Raw genomic sequence first — 17,500 nt, 5'->3', positions numbered from 1 at the left:
GGGTCACACCTGGGTCAGACCTGGGTCAAATACATATGTCAAATATGTCCCACACTTAGCTATCAGTGTTTTTTTTGTGGGGGTTTTTATTCTACATTTTATTGGCAGCCAATCGTGGCTACTAGTCCTACACTTCTTCCATCCCCTATGTGGTTAGGAGACGTCACCGGCAGTGATGGAGATGTTGATCTTCATGATAACTAGAGAGTTAGCGGTGTGAAAAAATTACATTTTTTTTAAAATCTTCCATCTTCTTCTAACACGACGACTGCCAATGGCCCCAGGCCATAGATGAGCATAGATTACTCTTTCCTGGTGGACAGATGATTCACTTACTTACGTCAAATGTGTCTGTTGCTTTGGATAAAGGTGTCTGCTGAATGCCAAACATGTCTAAATGTTTACTTAAGTTTAGTTTATTTAGCAGACATGAAACGGTGCAGGGATGGAAGCCTAGAAGGCTTGTACATAGTTCCACTCCTGTCCATAGCTAGGGTTCAATATAATTTAAAGAACACTTGATACATGTAAATAAGATAAAAGAAACCACAAACAACATGTAACGGTCCCCTCTGTCTCCTCTGTCCCCTCTGTCTCCTCTGTCTCTCGTCTCCAGGGTTACGGTTTCCCCGTCAACAGGCTGTTCGACCTGCTGTTTGAGATCAGGGACCAGTACAACGAGACCCTGCTGAAGAAGTGGGCGCTGGTGTTCAGGTGAATAATAATAATAATTCATTGTATTTATAATAAAGCGCTTTTCCGGGGCTCAAAGACGCTGACAATATGGGAAAAACAGAAAACACAGAAACAACAAGCAACAGATAACATGAGCACATAGAACACAGAGTTAACGAACAGGCACAGGGAACAATTAACACAGCAATGTCCAGGGGGGGAGGGGGTGGCAGGGTTAGGGGAGATGGTTAGAGGTAGGGGAGGTTGTATGCGTGGGAGAACAGGTAGGTTTTCTGATTCTGATAGTGTTCAGGTGATCTAGATGAAGTCCGTGTTCTCTCCAGTGATGAGCGCTAGTGATAACAGCAGTGTGTAATCTCACAAACTGCTTTTGGGGAAAGATGGCGTGTGGTTGTGACATTTGGACCACGTTCACGGTCGTGAATCTCTCTCTCTCTCTCTCTCTCTCTCTCTCTCTCTCTCTCTCTCTCTCTCTCTCTCTCTCTCTCTCTCTCTCTCTCTGTCTCTCTCTCTCTCTCTCTCTCTCTCTCTCTCTCTCTCTCTCCCAGGGAGATCTTTGAGCTGGACAACTACAGCCCCATCCCTGTGGAGACAGAGGAGGAGTACAAGTTTGTTGTCAGTCGGTTCCCCTTCCACGACGCAGAGATCGAAAAGGTTTGTCCCTCTGAACCTCCTGAAACACCGCCTGAATACCACATCCCTCCACATACTTGTCATTTCTCAAAACACATCTGTTCACCAAGGCCTTTGGCCCCTAGTCACTGTTTCTGTTTTGCTTTGTTTGTTTTCTGTTTTGTCTGTCTGACCATTTCCCCTAGAATTGTAAAGCGTCCTTGGGTTTTATGAAAGGCGCTATAGAAGTTATTATTATTATTAGGGTTGAGATTTCAGGACGGCCTTTACAAGACAGTTGTTGCACACACACCTCAGCTCAAAACACAATTACTTATTAATTCCTAATCACGATTAAACAATAACGTCAAGAGTTAGAGCCATAATTAGATACAGAATTCGTTCGTTTCTTTTTTTTTAAATATATATATATATACTTTTTTGGTGTTATTTGATTTGTCACAATAGAACAGGACATCACCCACCCGCTCAATCTGTACCTCGCCCCACTGCCATCCGGGCGTACCTACAGAACCCTTAAGTGCAATCGGGCTCGCTTTGGCAAAAGCCTGATCCCCGCAGCCATTGTTGCCTTAAATAACAGACCGCGCTGAGTGTGTGTACTTGTGTGTCTGTCGTGTGTAGTACTGTCTGTTGTTGTCTGTGTTATACGGTGTTGTATGTATATATGTATACTGTACAGTGGTGTGGAAATGAATTTCCCCCTGGGGACAATAAATCTAATCTAATCTAATCTAATTTTATATAATCTAATTTGTCAACAACAGCAAGAATTCCCAAAGAAGCTGCCCATGTCCCAGTCGGTGCCTCAGATCTACACGCAGGTGAAGGAGTTCATCTATGCCAGCCTTAAGTTCTCAGAGTCTCTCCACCGCAGGTGAGCCCTCCGCCTCGCACCTCCTCGCCACATTCCTGCCGCACGCACGTCACCCGACATGGGCTGCTGCAGGTGTCTCATCCACCCTAGGCCGTTTTTATGTCCGTAAAATCTCCAGACATGGGTGGGTTTCATCGGGGGGGGGGGGGGAGTGATGGGGGGGGGTTTACACGGGTGTGCTAAGGTTTTGTCTGGTAGCTCAACACTTGTCAACACTTCTCCTCCTCTCCTTCTCACCACCCTGTTGGCTCACAGTGACCACATGGGAATTCCCTGGGAAGCACTTGTCTAAAACTCTCTGTCTCTCTCTCTCTCAGCCTCTCCAACAGGCAAGACCCCAGGCTTCATATGCCCCACTGCCTGCCTGCATCCTCTCTGCCAATATTTGTTCTCTTTAAGCTCTGTTGGCATTTGAGGGAGGCAGGATCGCGGGGGCGGGGAGGGGAGGGGAGGGGAGGGGGGGAGTCGGTGTTGTACTAGGCCTCGGGACCCCAAATCCTTTCCCAGAGGGTCGGTTTGGGGGTAGGGGTGGGGGGGGTTTACTCACTATCCCAACCTAGGCCTTAGCAGCCGTGTCCTGGGACCACCAGCCCCCCACGCCTTCTCCCCCCCCCCCCACCATCCCCCCCCCAGCCCAGCTCTGATAGGTCGGGACCTCGAAAAACAAGGGAGGACGTCGTCTCACAATAATAATAGACCCACTATAAGACAACACGGTTTCATCACATCACCGCATCTATCTGTTCCCACGGGGTGCCTCAGAGGTCAGCCCTGGCACCGCTGCTGGTGTTGATGTTCATGTGTTATTATTCATACGGTGTGACACCCCAACAACATGGTTTCCACCAGAGCCCACATCACATCAGCGCATCTAACTGTTCCCACGGGGTTCCTCAGGGGTCAGCTCTGGCACCACTGCTGTTGATGTTCATGTGCTGTTATTCATACGGTGTGATTCCCCCCCCATCCACAACTTCAGCCTGGTTTATCAAGACCCATTATCCTTGTTGGTCCCCTGACTACATCTCCCACACTGCCTCTCCCTCTCCTCCTCCCCCCCCCCCCCCCAACCTATCATTACAGGTGTGACCCATCAGGGGTTGGACTGTGTAGACTCACGTAGCTAAAGTACACAGAGGGGCTGAGAGGGCCTTAAAGCTTGAGGAGGGTGTTGACGCTGGCTTGGGTTTGTGCCCCCGCCCCCCCCCCTCTCCAGCTCACAGTTAATCAGTGAAAATGAAGCACTTCCACACTTTGCACTAATTGTTTCTTTGTCGTGGTAAACGTGGGGTTAATGACTGACCTCTCTAGACCACTCTCTGTGGAGCGTTTGCTCACCTGACCCCCCCCTCCCTCCCTCCCACCCTCCCTCCCTCCCACCCAATCAACAATCAACTCCTCACATAGCACAGCTTCTATCCGCCGCAAAGTCAATAGACATCAGTAGCACTCTGCTAATGCAAACAGAAACAGTGTGTTTATCTGAGGTAGTTAAGCAGTATTGACTTAAAGTTAATTGACGGGGTTAGAAGGTTAATAGTTTAACAGGTTAATTGTTGTGTGCTGTGCTGTTCTTGAAAACGTAGAACAACCCTTTTGTTTTTTTAATGAATATCTAATTGGACGATGTCATTTATTTGCCCTGGATCGTGTTAACTGTGTAATATCGGTTTTACGTCACTAAGAGTGTGATCTGTTGTCTCTCCAGCTCGACGGAGATCGACGACATGCTCCGTAAGTCCACCAACCTTCTGCTGACGAGGACGCTGAGTGGCTGCCTGCAGAACCTCATCAAGAAGCCCCACATAGGACTGACAGAGGTACCGTATTAGAACCAGAACCAGAACCCAAACCCCATATAGGTCTGACAGAGGTCCAGTATTAGAACCAGAACCTCAACCCCATATAGGAGGTACCGTATTATCATCAGAATACTCTTCAAGAACCCCAACACAAATGATGATGTATGAAAATACGTGAGGTTGAGTTTACCCACGACGGTGATCAGAACAGCGACGGAGCGCACGTCATCCACATGGTGGCGCTGTAGTCTTCGTAGCGTACGACAAACCAGCGAGTTGAGTCTGTTCCAAAACATGGAGACAACGTTATGCTTTTTTAATGGAGGCTTGGCCAAACTGTGCATGTCTCATAGAGTTCTCTGGATTATTAATATATGACATTTTAGCAGACGCTTTTATCCAATTTATACAGTGCAGTCAGTGCATGCATTTTTCGTATACAGTATATATAGTCCCAACAGGAATCGCCATTAGTTTTTTGTCATCCACACGGGCCCTAATCTTGACGTCTGGGTTCTTCTGTGTTCCAGCTGGTCCAGATCATCATCAACACCACCCACCTGGAGCAGGCCTGTAAGTACCTGGAGGACTTCATCACCAACATCACCAACGTGTCCCCGGAGACGGTCCACACCACCCGGCTCTACGGCCTCAGCACCTTCAAGGTACGTTAACTAACGACCCCACGATGTTAACGACCCCCCGCGTCAGAAACCCCCGCCGCTGTGGCCTGGTGTGGTCCAGTGGTCTAGCTCCATGGCCTGGGGTGGTCCAGTGGTCCAGCACCGTGGTCTACAGAGCACACATATGCCCACGTCGGCATGGGTTCGAATCCGGCCTATGCCCTGCTGACATGCTCTCTCTCTCCCTTCTTCTCCTTACTTTCCTGTCTGTCTTCACTACATCTGTCTAATAAAATGGAAAATATGAGTGGGACTGGCCCACTCAGAAAAAAAAGAAACCCCGCCACTTTCGGCTTCTTCACTCAGGTCGCCGCGAGCGAGCTCAGAAGAAAAATGTGGTCGGTGTTTACACAACACAGCACTCAACGCTGACGTTTACTACGCTTGTGGTAAACCCCCTACAGAGCCTAGGGGGAGCGCCCCCCCCCCCAGTAGGTCCTGAACCTTTCTGAAAGTGTCTAGTAGAAGCCGTGCGCTCAGCCTTTGAAGATTACAAACCGCAGTGTATTTCAGATTAGATGTGTGTGTCAGGTATGACTGATGATGTGTTTGAGATTAGATGTGTGTCAGGTATGACTGATGGTTATTTGGACACATTTGATCCACATCAGTCAGATAAGTGCGTAAAGGGCTTGGCGTCTTGACAGCTGGCGTAGAACCAGAAGCGTGCAGGTTTATCCAGAGCTCAGGGAATGTCATTGAAATATGACTGGGGGGGGGGAAAGAAACGTACTCACGCTTAAACAAATAGCGGCCGTTCAATTTGAAGCGCAACTCATCAGGAGTCGGACTTAAGCCTGGTACACACATAAAGATAATCTGGCCTGGTACACACATAAAGATAATCTGGCCTGGTACACACATAAAGATAATCTGGCCTGGTACACACATAAAGATAATCTGGCCTGGTACACACATAAAGATAATCTGGCCTGGTACACACATAAAGATAATCTGGCCTGGTACACACATAAAGATAATCTGGCCTGGTACACACATAAAGATAATCTGGCCTGGTACACACATAAAGATAATCTGGCCTGGTACACACATAAAGATAATCTGGCCTGGTACACACATAAAGATAATCTGGCCTGGTACACACATAAAGATAATCTGGCCTGGTACACACATAAAGATAATCTGGCCTGGTACACACATAAAGATAATCTGGCCTGGTACACACATAAAGATAATCTGGCCTGGTACACACATAAAGATAATCTGGCCTGGTACACACATAAAGATAATCTGGCCTGGTACACACATAAAGATAATCTGGCCTGGTACACACATAAAGATAATCTGGCCTGGTACACACATAAAGATAATCTGGCCCATTTTGGCCCGATTTCCCCCCTCTTCCAATCAAGGACAGCAAACGCCCGATTATCGGATGGCTCTAAAGATTATCCTACCAGATTATCCTGTGGTGTGAGGTGTGTTAAGAGTACATTTCTCCCGACAATCTGCTCGGAAAATGGTGGGGGGCCGACGATCGTAAATATTAAACATGTTCAATATTTACGATCAAAAGTCCTCTTGTGTGTGGAGAAGAAACTGACAACTCCCGAGTCCGATTGTGACGTGGAATGGAATGTAGCCAATCGAGAAGCGAGCTGACTGACGCGTCTTATTCTTTTCGTTCTTTCGGCACTTCGTGAGTTTAGAATGATAAGGTTCTATCTCCGTTTAGGGTAGTTCAGAGATATTGGGCGTCAAAGTTTTGACATTCCATTATGTGTTGTGAGATGGAACCTTTGTATTTTATGAATTACTAACTCAAAAATGTCAACATTTTAAAAATAACACCACACAGGCATTAATAAACACCTAATGGATCAGATTATGTAAAAAACTCAATTTTGACAAAAATTGAGATAGAACCTTATACCGTAATTCTAACGTCACGACTTTACGTGGCAGGACGCCAGGCATGCGGCGGAGGGGGAGATCTACACCAAGCTGAACCAGAAGATCGACGAGTTCATCCAGCTGGCCGACTACGAGTGGGGCATGCCGGAGTCAGACGGCCGGGCCAGCGGCTTCCTCATGGACCTCATCAACTTCCTCCGCAGCACCTTCCAGGTGTTCACACACCTGCCGGTGAGTTCACCTCCTCTCCTCCTCCTCCTCCTCCTCCCCCTCCTCCTCTCCTCCTCCCCCTCCTCCTCTCCTCCTCCTCCCCCTCCTCCTCCCCCTCCTCCTCTCTTCCTCCTCCTCCTCCTCCTCCTCCTCCTCCTCCTCCTCCCCCTCCTCCCCCTCCTCCTCCTCCTCCCCCTCCTCCTCCTCCTCCCCCTCCTCCTCCTCCTCTCCCTCCTCCTCCTCCACCTCCTCCACCTCCTCCTCTCCTCCTCCTCCTCACCTCCTCCTCCTCACCTCCTCCCCCTCCTCCTCCTCCCCTCCCCCTCCTCCTCCTCCGCGCTCCCCCACCAACCCTCGGAGAGCTCCGGGGGTTAACAGAGCTCTTGTTGTTGTTGTTGTTTACGGTGGTTTGTGGTTAGTGATGTGGTGGTGTCTGTGGTGTGTCACAGGGGGACAATGTGTGTAAATGTGTGTAAGAGACAGAGACCACTGTGGCACGGGCGGTCCTGGAGTCACGTGTGTGTGTGTGTGTGTGTGTGTTGCTGGAGTTGTGTAATCTCTTATTACTCCAGTACCATGTTCATATGATATGGGTCTTCTGCTCTGTGTTTTTTTTTGTTTTGCTTTCTTTTCTTTTTAAAATATGATTTTAGGGTATTTCTGCTTTGTTATTGGGATAGAGACAATAGAGATTGACAGGAAGGATGGGTGAGAGAGAGAGAGGAGGGATGACATGCAGGATATGTCGACGGCCGGAACCGGAATCGAACCGGAGACCCTACGATTACACAGCTGACACCTTAGTGTGCTACGGCACCAAACAAACGGCCCTTCGGCTCAGTCTTAAACGTACCGTAGCTCAATCACCTGACGCAGTGGCCAATCACAGGCTAGCAAAGGGACTAGCGGACAAGGTGTGCTCTGCTCTTGCTAGTTTTATCCCCAAACCCTTTAATTCTTTAATTTCAAAGTGTCCTACTGCTTGCTTGCTCAACTCTCCAGCCTCCCTCTCCTCTCCTCTCCTATAATAATTTCCAGCTTTTTTATTTTTTTATTTTCACGTTCAGTTTTTCAGAGGTTTTTCAGGAATGTCTCCTCTCTCTCCCCCTTCAGTGATATGCATATTTATTTCTCTATTGGTTTGACTTCTTCTGCCAAGCATGCTTGGTCTGATCTGCCCTTCCTTCCTGTCCATTTATTGTTGCCATACTTTCTTCCCCCCCCCCCCTCCCCCCCTGTCCCCATATTTGACTTTGTTTTGGGGGGGGTCAGAATAACAACAATGACCATGCGGCGATGTCGGTAAGTAGCCCCTCCCTCTCTCTCCTGGCCTGCGGAGGGAAACACGCATGCTCATGTCAGTATTGTGGACTCGCCTCTAGGCTTGTTGCTTCTGCCACATGTGATGCTAGAGTCCCGTCACGGACAGACGTTGACAGTAAGCGTCCTTGGGTTTAAGGACGCTTAAAAACCCAAGGTTTAACCCAAGGTTTAAGCGTCCTTGGGTTTTATGAAAGGCGCTATACAAATCCAAGTTATTATTATTATTATTACAGTACCACAGAACCAAAACCAGGTGATACAGTACAGTCATTGGCCACGTTCGTAAATTCACCGGAGCGCACGCTGGGTTTGACGTCATAATGGAACCGAGTAATTTGATTGGACTAGAGGCAGTCACGTGATCGTTCCGGCGCTCTCAGAGTGAATTTACGAACGCGGCCGTTGACGGTACTACAGACTCCAACTAGGTGCAAATGAAAACCGAGTGTTCACAATGTCTCTCTGTAAGGCTACATTGTGTCAACACAATTAGACCTCGTTTAAAATGTCACGAAACACTTGCAGCAGCTCAGAATGTGGCTGTCTGTCTGTCTGGAATAGTGGTTCTCTGTTATGTAACAATAGGAAAAAAATATAGGTGATGAGGCTTAAACAGGCTTGTCATGTGCATGGGCGTTTTTATTCTAGCTCCTTCCTAGGAATCCACTGCTAGGTGGATCTGTACTAAAATACATACGTAATAAATGGATGTGTTTTATTAGCTAGGCTAACATTCAGTCATCTTGTTAGCACTAATTCCCATGGGTGTGGGCTACCATGAATCTGGTACGATAGTCAGTTTACTCCTGGTAGGATATTATTATGATAAGGACGACCTTGAACCTTTAATCTCATATTACCTTCCTTGTAAATGAGCCTCGACTTCCTAGTAGGAGAATCAGGGATGTCGTAACAGAATGCCGACAGTGTGCTGATCTGATATCTCACTCAGACACCTGGGATACTCACTCAGTCTGATCCTCCATCAGTATATCTGCTTCTAAGGGGCTTCTATGACTTCTAGAGTCTTCTATGGCTCGTTTGAAACATTCGCTTGTCTAAAAAACAAAACAACGCTGTCACCATTCGATTCATTAGTCAGTCTTATCTACCAGATCACTAATAGACAGTCAGTGGATGTTTTACTGCAGTATGGCAAACTAAAGGATGCCTATATGTATCTCAACGCTCCACTCAGCTACTATTAATATCCAGTTAGAGCAACAGTGACCTCTCCCTGATCACATTATCGTACGTCTAAATCCGACAGTTCAGTTCTACTAATTGCAACTGTATTTGGCTCACGACCCGGGTTTTTCTAAACGGGACGTGATGTGATTGACTGCTTTATTTTTACTACAGTATATTGAGTTTGGAAACAATTCTTCTCTGTGTTCTGGAAGCGAGCCCAGGAATGTTGAGTGGTGGATTCCGCAATCAGCCGTCGCCTTGAATCAGCGTCCAGAGTTCACTCTCCCCCCTGGAGGAGAATAGGGTCACAGGCTGTCATTCAGAGACATGTATAGCGCAGCCCAGCGCAGCCCAGCGCAGCCCAGCGCAGCGCAGCCCAGCGCAGCCCAGCGCAGCCCAGCGCAGCCCAGCCCAACGCAGCGCAGCCCAGCGCAGCCCAGCGCAGCCCAGCGCAGCCCAGCGCAGCCCAGCGCAGCCTTTCACTCTGGCACCACAGAGAGAGCAAGCCGTTTCACAACACGCCCGTAGACTAGCTGCATGCCAGGAAACCTCTATAAAACCTTTCGTACTTTTTTTATTTATAATGTTTCTCCTCCTGACTTGATGAGCTTGTGTAAAGGAGAGGAGCAACTCTTTTGTTTTTGAGTCGCGAGGCACGTTTGTCCTGTGTGTTCACCACAGGAGAAGTGTCTTTGCTGCATGCCCCCCCCCCCCCCTGTCACAATCTGCCTGTGTGTTAAAATGCCCCCCCGTGTCCAACCATTTACATTTTACATTCCTGGCATTTAGCAGACGCCTTATTCCAAAGCGACTTTACAATCGATACATTTGACGCAAGGAAGTGAATCATCAATCCACCAGTTCTAGTAGGAGGCGTAATCTAGTAATCTAGCTCAGGCCAGGGGCCACTGGCAGTCGTCAACCAGCAACCAGCGCCATCTTATTTGACGAGCTGGAGGAGGAGGAGGGTTTAGGGGGTTGTTGAAGATGAAGTATCTGCAGTAGACACACTAAAACGTCACCCCTAAAAAAACATCACTATCTATTGAAGCCGATACTAATAAACCTTGTCCACCATGTGGAGGGATGACTGATTTCTCACGGCCTTCTGGAAATGACCAGGGTTGTCCAACGTACAGAAGTCTGTTTGGTTTATTTCTTTATTTTCTTCTTATTATTATTTTTAAAACAGACCCATGGGGGTCTTATAGGATCATGGTCAAGTACTGTAGCGTATGTAGTCTTCTTGACCACCTGACAGTGATGCTGAGTGTCGCATCGGTGCGTAGGTTGATACATAGCTTGGATGAACAGTGGACTTGGGACTCCCTCCTGCCATCCTGTCTGCCAATCCCATGTATCAGTGTTCTCTGTGAGCATGTACTCAGATGGGACCCTGTAGTATAGTGCATGTCGGTGTTCCCGTGCTGTTTTCGTTTGGCTGTGACGGTGGTTTGCTTTTCTGACTTCATTCTGTACGACTGCACAACCCTGCTCATTGAAAGCCATCCTGTGAGCCCTCATCAGCTGCATGTGTGCCCGTGTCCAGTGTGTCTAGTAACCCTGCTGTCCTTATAACTAAAGTCTGACTGCACCTGGGTCTGACAGCCCACAGTAACCACAGTAAAACACACTCAGGTACGCTAGTGGAGTCGTAGCTTTAGTCTCACATCCTGTTGGTCCAGATTGCATGGCTGCTGTACACATGTTCTCTGTCTCATTTGTGTCTCTCTCTCTCTCTCTCTCTCTCTCTCTCTCTCTCTCTCTCTCTCTTTTTCCGTATTACCTCTCTCTCCCTCTCCTTCTCTCTCTCTCTCTCCTTCTCTCCTCTCTCCTTCTCTCTCCTTCCCCTCTCCTTCTCTCCACCTCTCTCCTTCTCTCTCTCCCTGTCTCCTTCTCTCTCCCTTTCTCCTCTCTCCCTCTCTCTCCGCCTCTCTCCTTCTCTCCCCCTCCTCTCCTTCCCCCCCCCCTCTTTCCTTCTCTCTCCCTCTCCTTCCCCCTTCCCCCCCCTCTTTCCTTCTCTCTCTCCTTCTCTCCCCCTCCTCTCCTTCCCCCCCCCCTCTCTCCTCCTCTGTCTCTCCCCCCTCTTTCCTTCTCTCTCTCCTTCTCTCGCCCCCCTCTCCTTCCCCCCCCCCCCTCTCCTTCCCCCCCCCTCTTTCCTTCTCTCTCTCCCCCCCCTCTCTCTCCTCCTCTCTCTCCTCCCCCCCCCCTCTCTCCTCCTCTCTCTCTCTCTCCTGCAGGGGAAGGTGGCCCAGACGGCGTGTATGTCGGCCTGTAAGCACCTGTCCACCTCCCTGATGCAGATGCTGCTGGACAGCGAGCTGAAGCAGATCAGCATGGGAGCCATCCAGCAGTTCAACCTGGACGTCATTCAGTGTGAACGTAAGTAGAGCCCCAGATAAACCCTAACCATCTCCCACCAGACGCACCAGGCTTCCTTTGAGAGGGGCGTCCAGGGTACTTTATCGGGGCGGCTGTGTCTCAGGAGGTAGAGCTGCTGTCTAATAATCTCAAGGTTGACAGATCGGCGGTTCGAGCCCCGGCTGGCCACATGTCGAAGTGTCCTTGGGCAAGACACTGAACCCCAAATTGCTCCCAGTGAGCGGGCCGGCTCTATCCTGGGTACTCTATCTAGGGTACTTTATCTGCTCCCACTCACATGTTGTGTATAAACATTGTCATCACTCTTTCGATGATCCCACAAGATATGGAGACTGCACAGCAGCAAGATCAAATGGAAATAAACCCCAAAATCTATTGAATTGCTATAGCCTATTAGAATATAGTTGAACATAGGCCTCATATTTAATCATATAATTGCCAAATCAGATCATAGTTGGGTGTACAGTACACATGTTTGAGCCGACATCCTAAACCTTAGGGACGTGACTAATTGGTGGTTTACCAGTACTGCATAACAACACACAGTGGTGAACCGCCCAGGAAGTAGACACCCCCCACTTCCTCTCTGAACCTGAACCTGCTCATTTATTGCTGGTGGTGGTTAGTGTTCACTCTCACTATTAGTGGGTTTACCCTCCACAGGGTGATAAGACAGGCTAATGGTGGCTTCTAAATGTTCTAAATGATAGTGTTTCAAAGTGCTGTACTTATGGGTTAAGTAAGTCATGTTTATTTATATAGCACATTTTACAACGACAAAAACATCCGCCCAAAGTGCTTTACAGAAAACACTAGTAGAAGAGAAACAACAGATAAAAACACACTAAAAACAAGGTGCAATAAAAGTACAAAAAGTGCAGTGTCGGGAGGCAGGCTCACCTCAGGTCAAAGGCCAGGGAGAAGAGATGTGTTTTTGCTAATGGCTGTTCTCACATCCCAACTGCCAAACTGCCCGACCTTGAGGTCCTAGCTTTGGCGTTGGGCTGAGAGGGAATCACTTTGTGGAGCACTGGATGTCAATGGCAGTGAAATGTGTTGTGTGCGTGTGCGTGTGAGTGTGAGCATGCGTGTGCGTGTGTGTGTGTGTGTGTGTGTGTACCACCACCAGCCAACCACTCCAGCGCTCCCCTCTGACGCAGTGCCCTTCGGTTGAACTTTTAGTTTTACAATCGGAAAATCTTGACATAGCGCAACAACCTGTCCTCCACCTCGACGGTTATCAGCAGGCTTATCTATTATCTTCTCTTTACGGCCCTCAGATGCACTTATCTGTCTTTATTGCGACACACAGACACACTTTTCAAAACAAGTTTAAGCTTGCCCTTCTCGAGGTCAAGTAGATGATATTGAGAACAGCGTACAACGTTTTAGCTGACGCGGTCTTGCACGTTGACTTTGAAGCGCTCCGTGCAGGGGGTGTTGTTCTGCTGATAGAGCTTCTTCAACTCCTCCAAGAGCTAAATGGTAAACAGACTGCACTTACATAGCGCCTTTATCCAAAGCGCTTTACAACGGCCTCTCATTCACCCATTCACACACACATTCACACACCGATGGTGGCAAGCTACCATGCAAGGTGCCGGCCGGCCCGCTCACTGGGAGTAATTTGGGGGTTCAGTGTCTTGCCCAAGGACACTTGGACATGTGGCTCAGCCGGGGCTCGAACCGCCGATCTGCCGACCTTGCGATCATTAGACGGCGACTCTACCTCCTGAGACACAGCCACCCCCAGAGGACAGTTGTTGCTATGTCAAGCTGTCCGATTGTAAACTAAAAGTTCAATCGAAGGGCCCTGAGTCAGAGGGGAACGCTGCACACACACACACACACACACATGCACACACACACACACACACACACAGCTATTGGACAGGTATGCTCGCGCTCGCGTCTGGAGCCTCCGCTGAGAGAGAGGCAGTGAAAGGTCTCTCTGGTCTGGTCTGGGTCTGGTCTGGTCTGGGTCTGGTCTGGGTCTGGTCTGGTCTGGGCCTGGCCTGGTCTGGGTCTGGTCTGGGTCTGGTCTGGTCTGGGCCTGGCCTGGTCTGGGTCTGGTCTGGGTCTGGTCTGGTCTGGTCTGGGCCTGGCCTGGTCTGGTCTGGGTCTGGTCTGGTCTGGGTCTGGGTCTGGTCTGGTCTGGTCTGGTCTGGGTCTGGTCTGGTCTGGTCTAGTCTGGTCTGGTCTGGTCTGGTCTGGTCTGGGTCTGGTCTGGTCTGGGTCTGGTCTGGTCTGGTCTGGGTCTGGTCTGGTCTGGTCGGGTCTGGGTCTGGTCTGGTCTGGTCTAGTCTGGTCTGGGTCTGGTCTGGTCTGGTCTGGTCTAGGAACGTTCGGACGAGGGTTTCCAACAAGCGTTCCAGATAAAAAACATTCCACTGAAGAACAAAACCATGTTATAACAAAACCGTGTCATTCCCACCAACTCCCACTGGCCTATCTCTTACTCTGTCTACTGTCGTATCTCCCCTCGCCTCGGACCGTCCCTGGGTGATTGATCGCCAGGCGTAGTGAGAAGAGTCTTGTCCTTTGTAGGGAGAAGGGTGCAGCACCAGTGGTGGAGGTGGTGGTGGAGGTGGTGGTGGTGGTGGTGGTGGTGGTGGTGGTGGTGGTGGTGGTGGAGGTGGAGGTGGTGGGAGGTGATCCTGCTACTAGTGTCCCTCCTCCTGTTGAAGACAAATGGGTCATGGGGGGCTCAGTAGTCAGTCATACGGGGGCGTGGACTTCCCTGAAGTTCCTCCTTATCTTTGAGGCAGAACAACCGCGGGAACCCGATATCTCCCCCCAGAGAGGGCGGGCGGGCTGGGGTCCTGAGGGACGGCCTGCCTGCTACCTTGCCTGTGTGAAAAGGCCATAATAGAGAGGCCGGAGAGACGGGCCCGGAGCTCATGAAAGGCAGGAAGTGGGACAGCTCCAGTGACAGCTGAGCCCAGAGAGGAGAGGAGCAGAATCAGAACACTGCTACATCACTGTCAGCACACAAGAGAGAGAGGGAAGGTGTGTGTGGGGAGTGGGCGGGGGGTGTATGTGTGTGTGCGTGTGTGTGTGTGTGTGTGTGTGTGGGGGGGGGGAGTGGGTGGGGTGTGTGTGTGTGTGGGGAGTGGGCAGGGGGTGTGTGTGTGTGGAGTGGGGGGGGGGGGGGGTGGCGGGGGGGATGTGTGTCTGTGTGTCTGTGTCTGTGTCTGTGTGTGTGTGTGTGTGTGTGTGTGTGTGTGTGGGGAGTGGGTGGGGGGGGGGTGTGTGTGTGTGGGGAGTGGGCAGGGGGTGTGTGTGTGTGTGTGTGTGGAGGGGGGGTGGCGGGGGGTGTGTGTGTCTATGTCTGTGTCTGTGTGTGTGTGTGTGTGTGTGTGTGTGTGTGCGGGAGGGGGCGGGATATATGTCGCGCGGCGTACCTGGCACCAGGTCATCCAGAGTTCAGGGCTGAACCGACCAGTATGTGTGTGTGTGTGTGTGTGTGTGTGTGTGTGTGTGTGTGTGTGTGTGTGTGTGTGTGTGTGTGTGTGTGTGAGAGAGAGAGAGACAGCAGGAACTCCTAATCCTGCTGCATGGGTGTGACTCCACCACATTGTCATATCATCGTAACGTTGTTTTTGTGCCAGAGAAAACATGTCTCCAATAAAGATTACTTGACTTGGATTTCGTGGAAGGACGATTTTACAATTTTATTACATCCCAATGTACAAGTACACAAGAGTAGTAATAAAGTGATGTTGGTAGCCAGTTGTACTACAGTGGATTCAGTAGTGCAAGGCAGGTAGCAGGCAAGTACAATAAGAGGAAATGCAATATAATACAGTTCAAGTAGTCAGCTTGCTTGCGAGCTGGCGGGGATGAGGAGCAAGTTCAGCCACAGATTTGTTCTCCCCCGTCAAAGTACAAAAAGATTTGGACAGTCCTTTGTTCCAGCTGCACTCCGACTCTACAACCAGGCCCTGCAGGGTGGGGGAGACCTGGAGCTGGAACTTTGGAACTTGGAACTTTTTACTTATTGAGCCTGCACTGTTTTATGTATTTTATTGAATGTTTTCTGTCTGCCCTAACTGAGCTGTTTGACAACAAAATTTCCCCATTGGGGACAATAAAGGTTTTCAATCAAAGTAGTGTACAAGTAGTCATATGATATATATTATTTTTGTAGTGTGCATGTCGTTGGTTCTGGGGAGACGGGTTTTGCGATTTGGGGCAGTGCAGTTCCCATTGCAGGCAGTGATGTTTCCCATCAGGATGCTCTCGTTATGCCTCTGAAGAAGGCCCGTAGGATCTTAGGCCATAAGCCGAACTTTTTCAGTCGCCTAAAATGACATCTGTGTTGTGTGGCTCTCTCTAGGAGGTCTGTGTGTGTGACTTAGTTCAAAGCGGGCGTAGAAGCTATTCAGCTCGTCTGTTAGAGAGTCACTAACGGGAGGGGGATCACTGGCAGGTTCTGACAGGTTCGGTCCCGAGTGCTAACAGGAAGTGGACCTTGTGTTCTGTCTCCACAGTGTTTGCCAGCTCGGAGCCCGTTCCAGGATTCCAGGGGGACACTCTACAGCTGGCCTTCATCGACCTCAGACAGGCAAGTCCACCTCCCCCCCCTCTCCTCACCTCACCTTCACCCAACTCCTCTTCCTGTAGGGGTGGATTAGGGGCGGGGGCGGGGGAGAGGAGAGGAGAGGAGAGGAGAGGAGGGGAGAGGAGGGGAGGGGAGGGGAGGGGAGGAGAGGAGCGAGGTTAGGAGGGGAGAGGAGAGGAGGGGAGGGGAGGGGAGGGGAGGGGAGAGGAGGGGAGGAGGGGAGGGGAGAGGAGGAGGGAGGGGAGGGGAGGAGGGAGGGGAGGAGGGAGGGGAGGAGGGGAGAGGAGAGGAGGGGCGTATGGTGCTTCTGTACTATACATGCTCCCTTCCTCACTCACTCTTCCCCCTCCCTCCCTCCCTCTTCCCACCCCTGACTGGCAAATAATAATCATTACATTTTCAGTCTCCCTGGAGTAATTTAGGGACTAGGGAGTAAGTGCCTTACTCAAGGCTACACTAGAAGAGATGGGATTTGAACTGGAGGGGTGGGTGGGTGTCATTAAGCTATTACCAGCTTTACAACAATCTCTCTCTCTCTCTTTCTCTCATTGCTGGATGGTCGACCTTTGACCCTGTTAATCCGGTCCTCAGGTGGGCTTGTGTTAGCAGGTCGAGGTCACAGAAAGTCCACTGTCTGATGGACTGATGATGATGAAACACACTTGAACCTTTTTAAAAATGTAATCTCGAAAATCAAGGGAGTATTTTAATTTATTAATTTACCTCAGGAAATCGACACACTCGCCGCATCATCATCGTCTCCTCTCAGAGAAGCGACCCTTCGCTAAGTGCTAACGCAGGCTAGTCGCCGGACACGCTCTACTGTTTGTCCACTCACTCACCCACGCCGCTGCCTCACGCGAGGAGCCCCTTGTCAGCTTTGATCCCGGGCGGTGTTCTCAGAAGGACCTGACGACGTGTCCTTTCAAGTTCACTCAAAGGAGAGAAGCAGATTCCTTTCATGGAAGAAGGCACTCTGCACTCAGCACGGGGGTTCACTCTGGTGGCTCTGATGGGATCCCACTGAAGCGCAGAGAGGAGCATGTCAGAGATAAGAGAGAGAGAGAAAGGGCGGGGATGGCTAGTGGTCAGCTTTACATTCTCCTCTTCTGCCCTGGGCCAGTGGGGGTCATGCCTCCGTTCTGCGAATGCCACTCGATTGACAAACGAAACAGCCCATTACCACTCCGGCCTGTCCTCTCCACCCCTAGTGCTCGTATCTAAGGAGATCTGTGTTGGATGTTTTTAAAGAAGAAAGGTGCTG

The 17,500-nt window shown here is 49.9% G+C and overlaps 1 protein-coding gene across 1 annotated transcript in view; it reads left to right on the top strand.

Moving 5' to 3' along the window:
- Nucleotides 1-17,500, top strand: part of exoc6 (exocyst complex component 6) — a 55,615-nt gene that overhangs the window by 27,306 nt on the left and 10,809 nt on the right. Inside the window, exons 13-20 of the mRNA XM_080541700.1 lie at nucleotides 617-714; nucleotides 1,245-1,350; nucleotides 2,097-2,206; nucleotides 3,915-4,026; nucleotides 4,539-4,673; nucleotides 6,618-6,797; nucleotides 11,531-11,672; nucleotides 16,166-16,239. Of these exons, the coding sequence (XP_080397826.1) occupies nucleotides 617-714; nucleotides 1,245-1,350; nucleotides 2,097-2,206; nucleotides 3,915-4,026; nucleotides 4,539-4,673; nucleotides 6,618-6,797; nucleotides 11,531-11,672; nucleotides 16,166-16,239 (957 nt within the window). The remainder of the gene's footprint in view (nucleotides 1-616; nucleotides 715-1,244; nucleotides 1,351-2,096; nucleotides 2,207-3,914; nucleotides 4,027-4,538; nucleotides 4,674-6,617; nucleotides 6,798-11,530; nucleotides 11,673-16,165; nucleotides 16,240-17,500) is intronic.

This window comes from Nansenia antarctica (genome assembly GCF_963989245.1).
Source record: "Nansenia antarctica genome assembly, chromosome: 11".
In the NCBI taxonomy this organism is placed as follows: domain Eukaryota; kingdom Metazoa; phylum Chordata; class Actinopteri; order Argentiniformes; family Microstomatidae; genus Nansenia; species Nansenia antarctica.
This window is presented reverse-complemented; position numbering and strand designations above follow the sequence as displayed.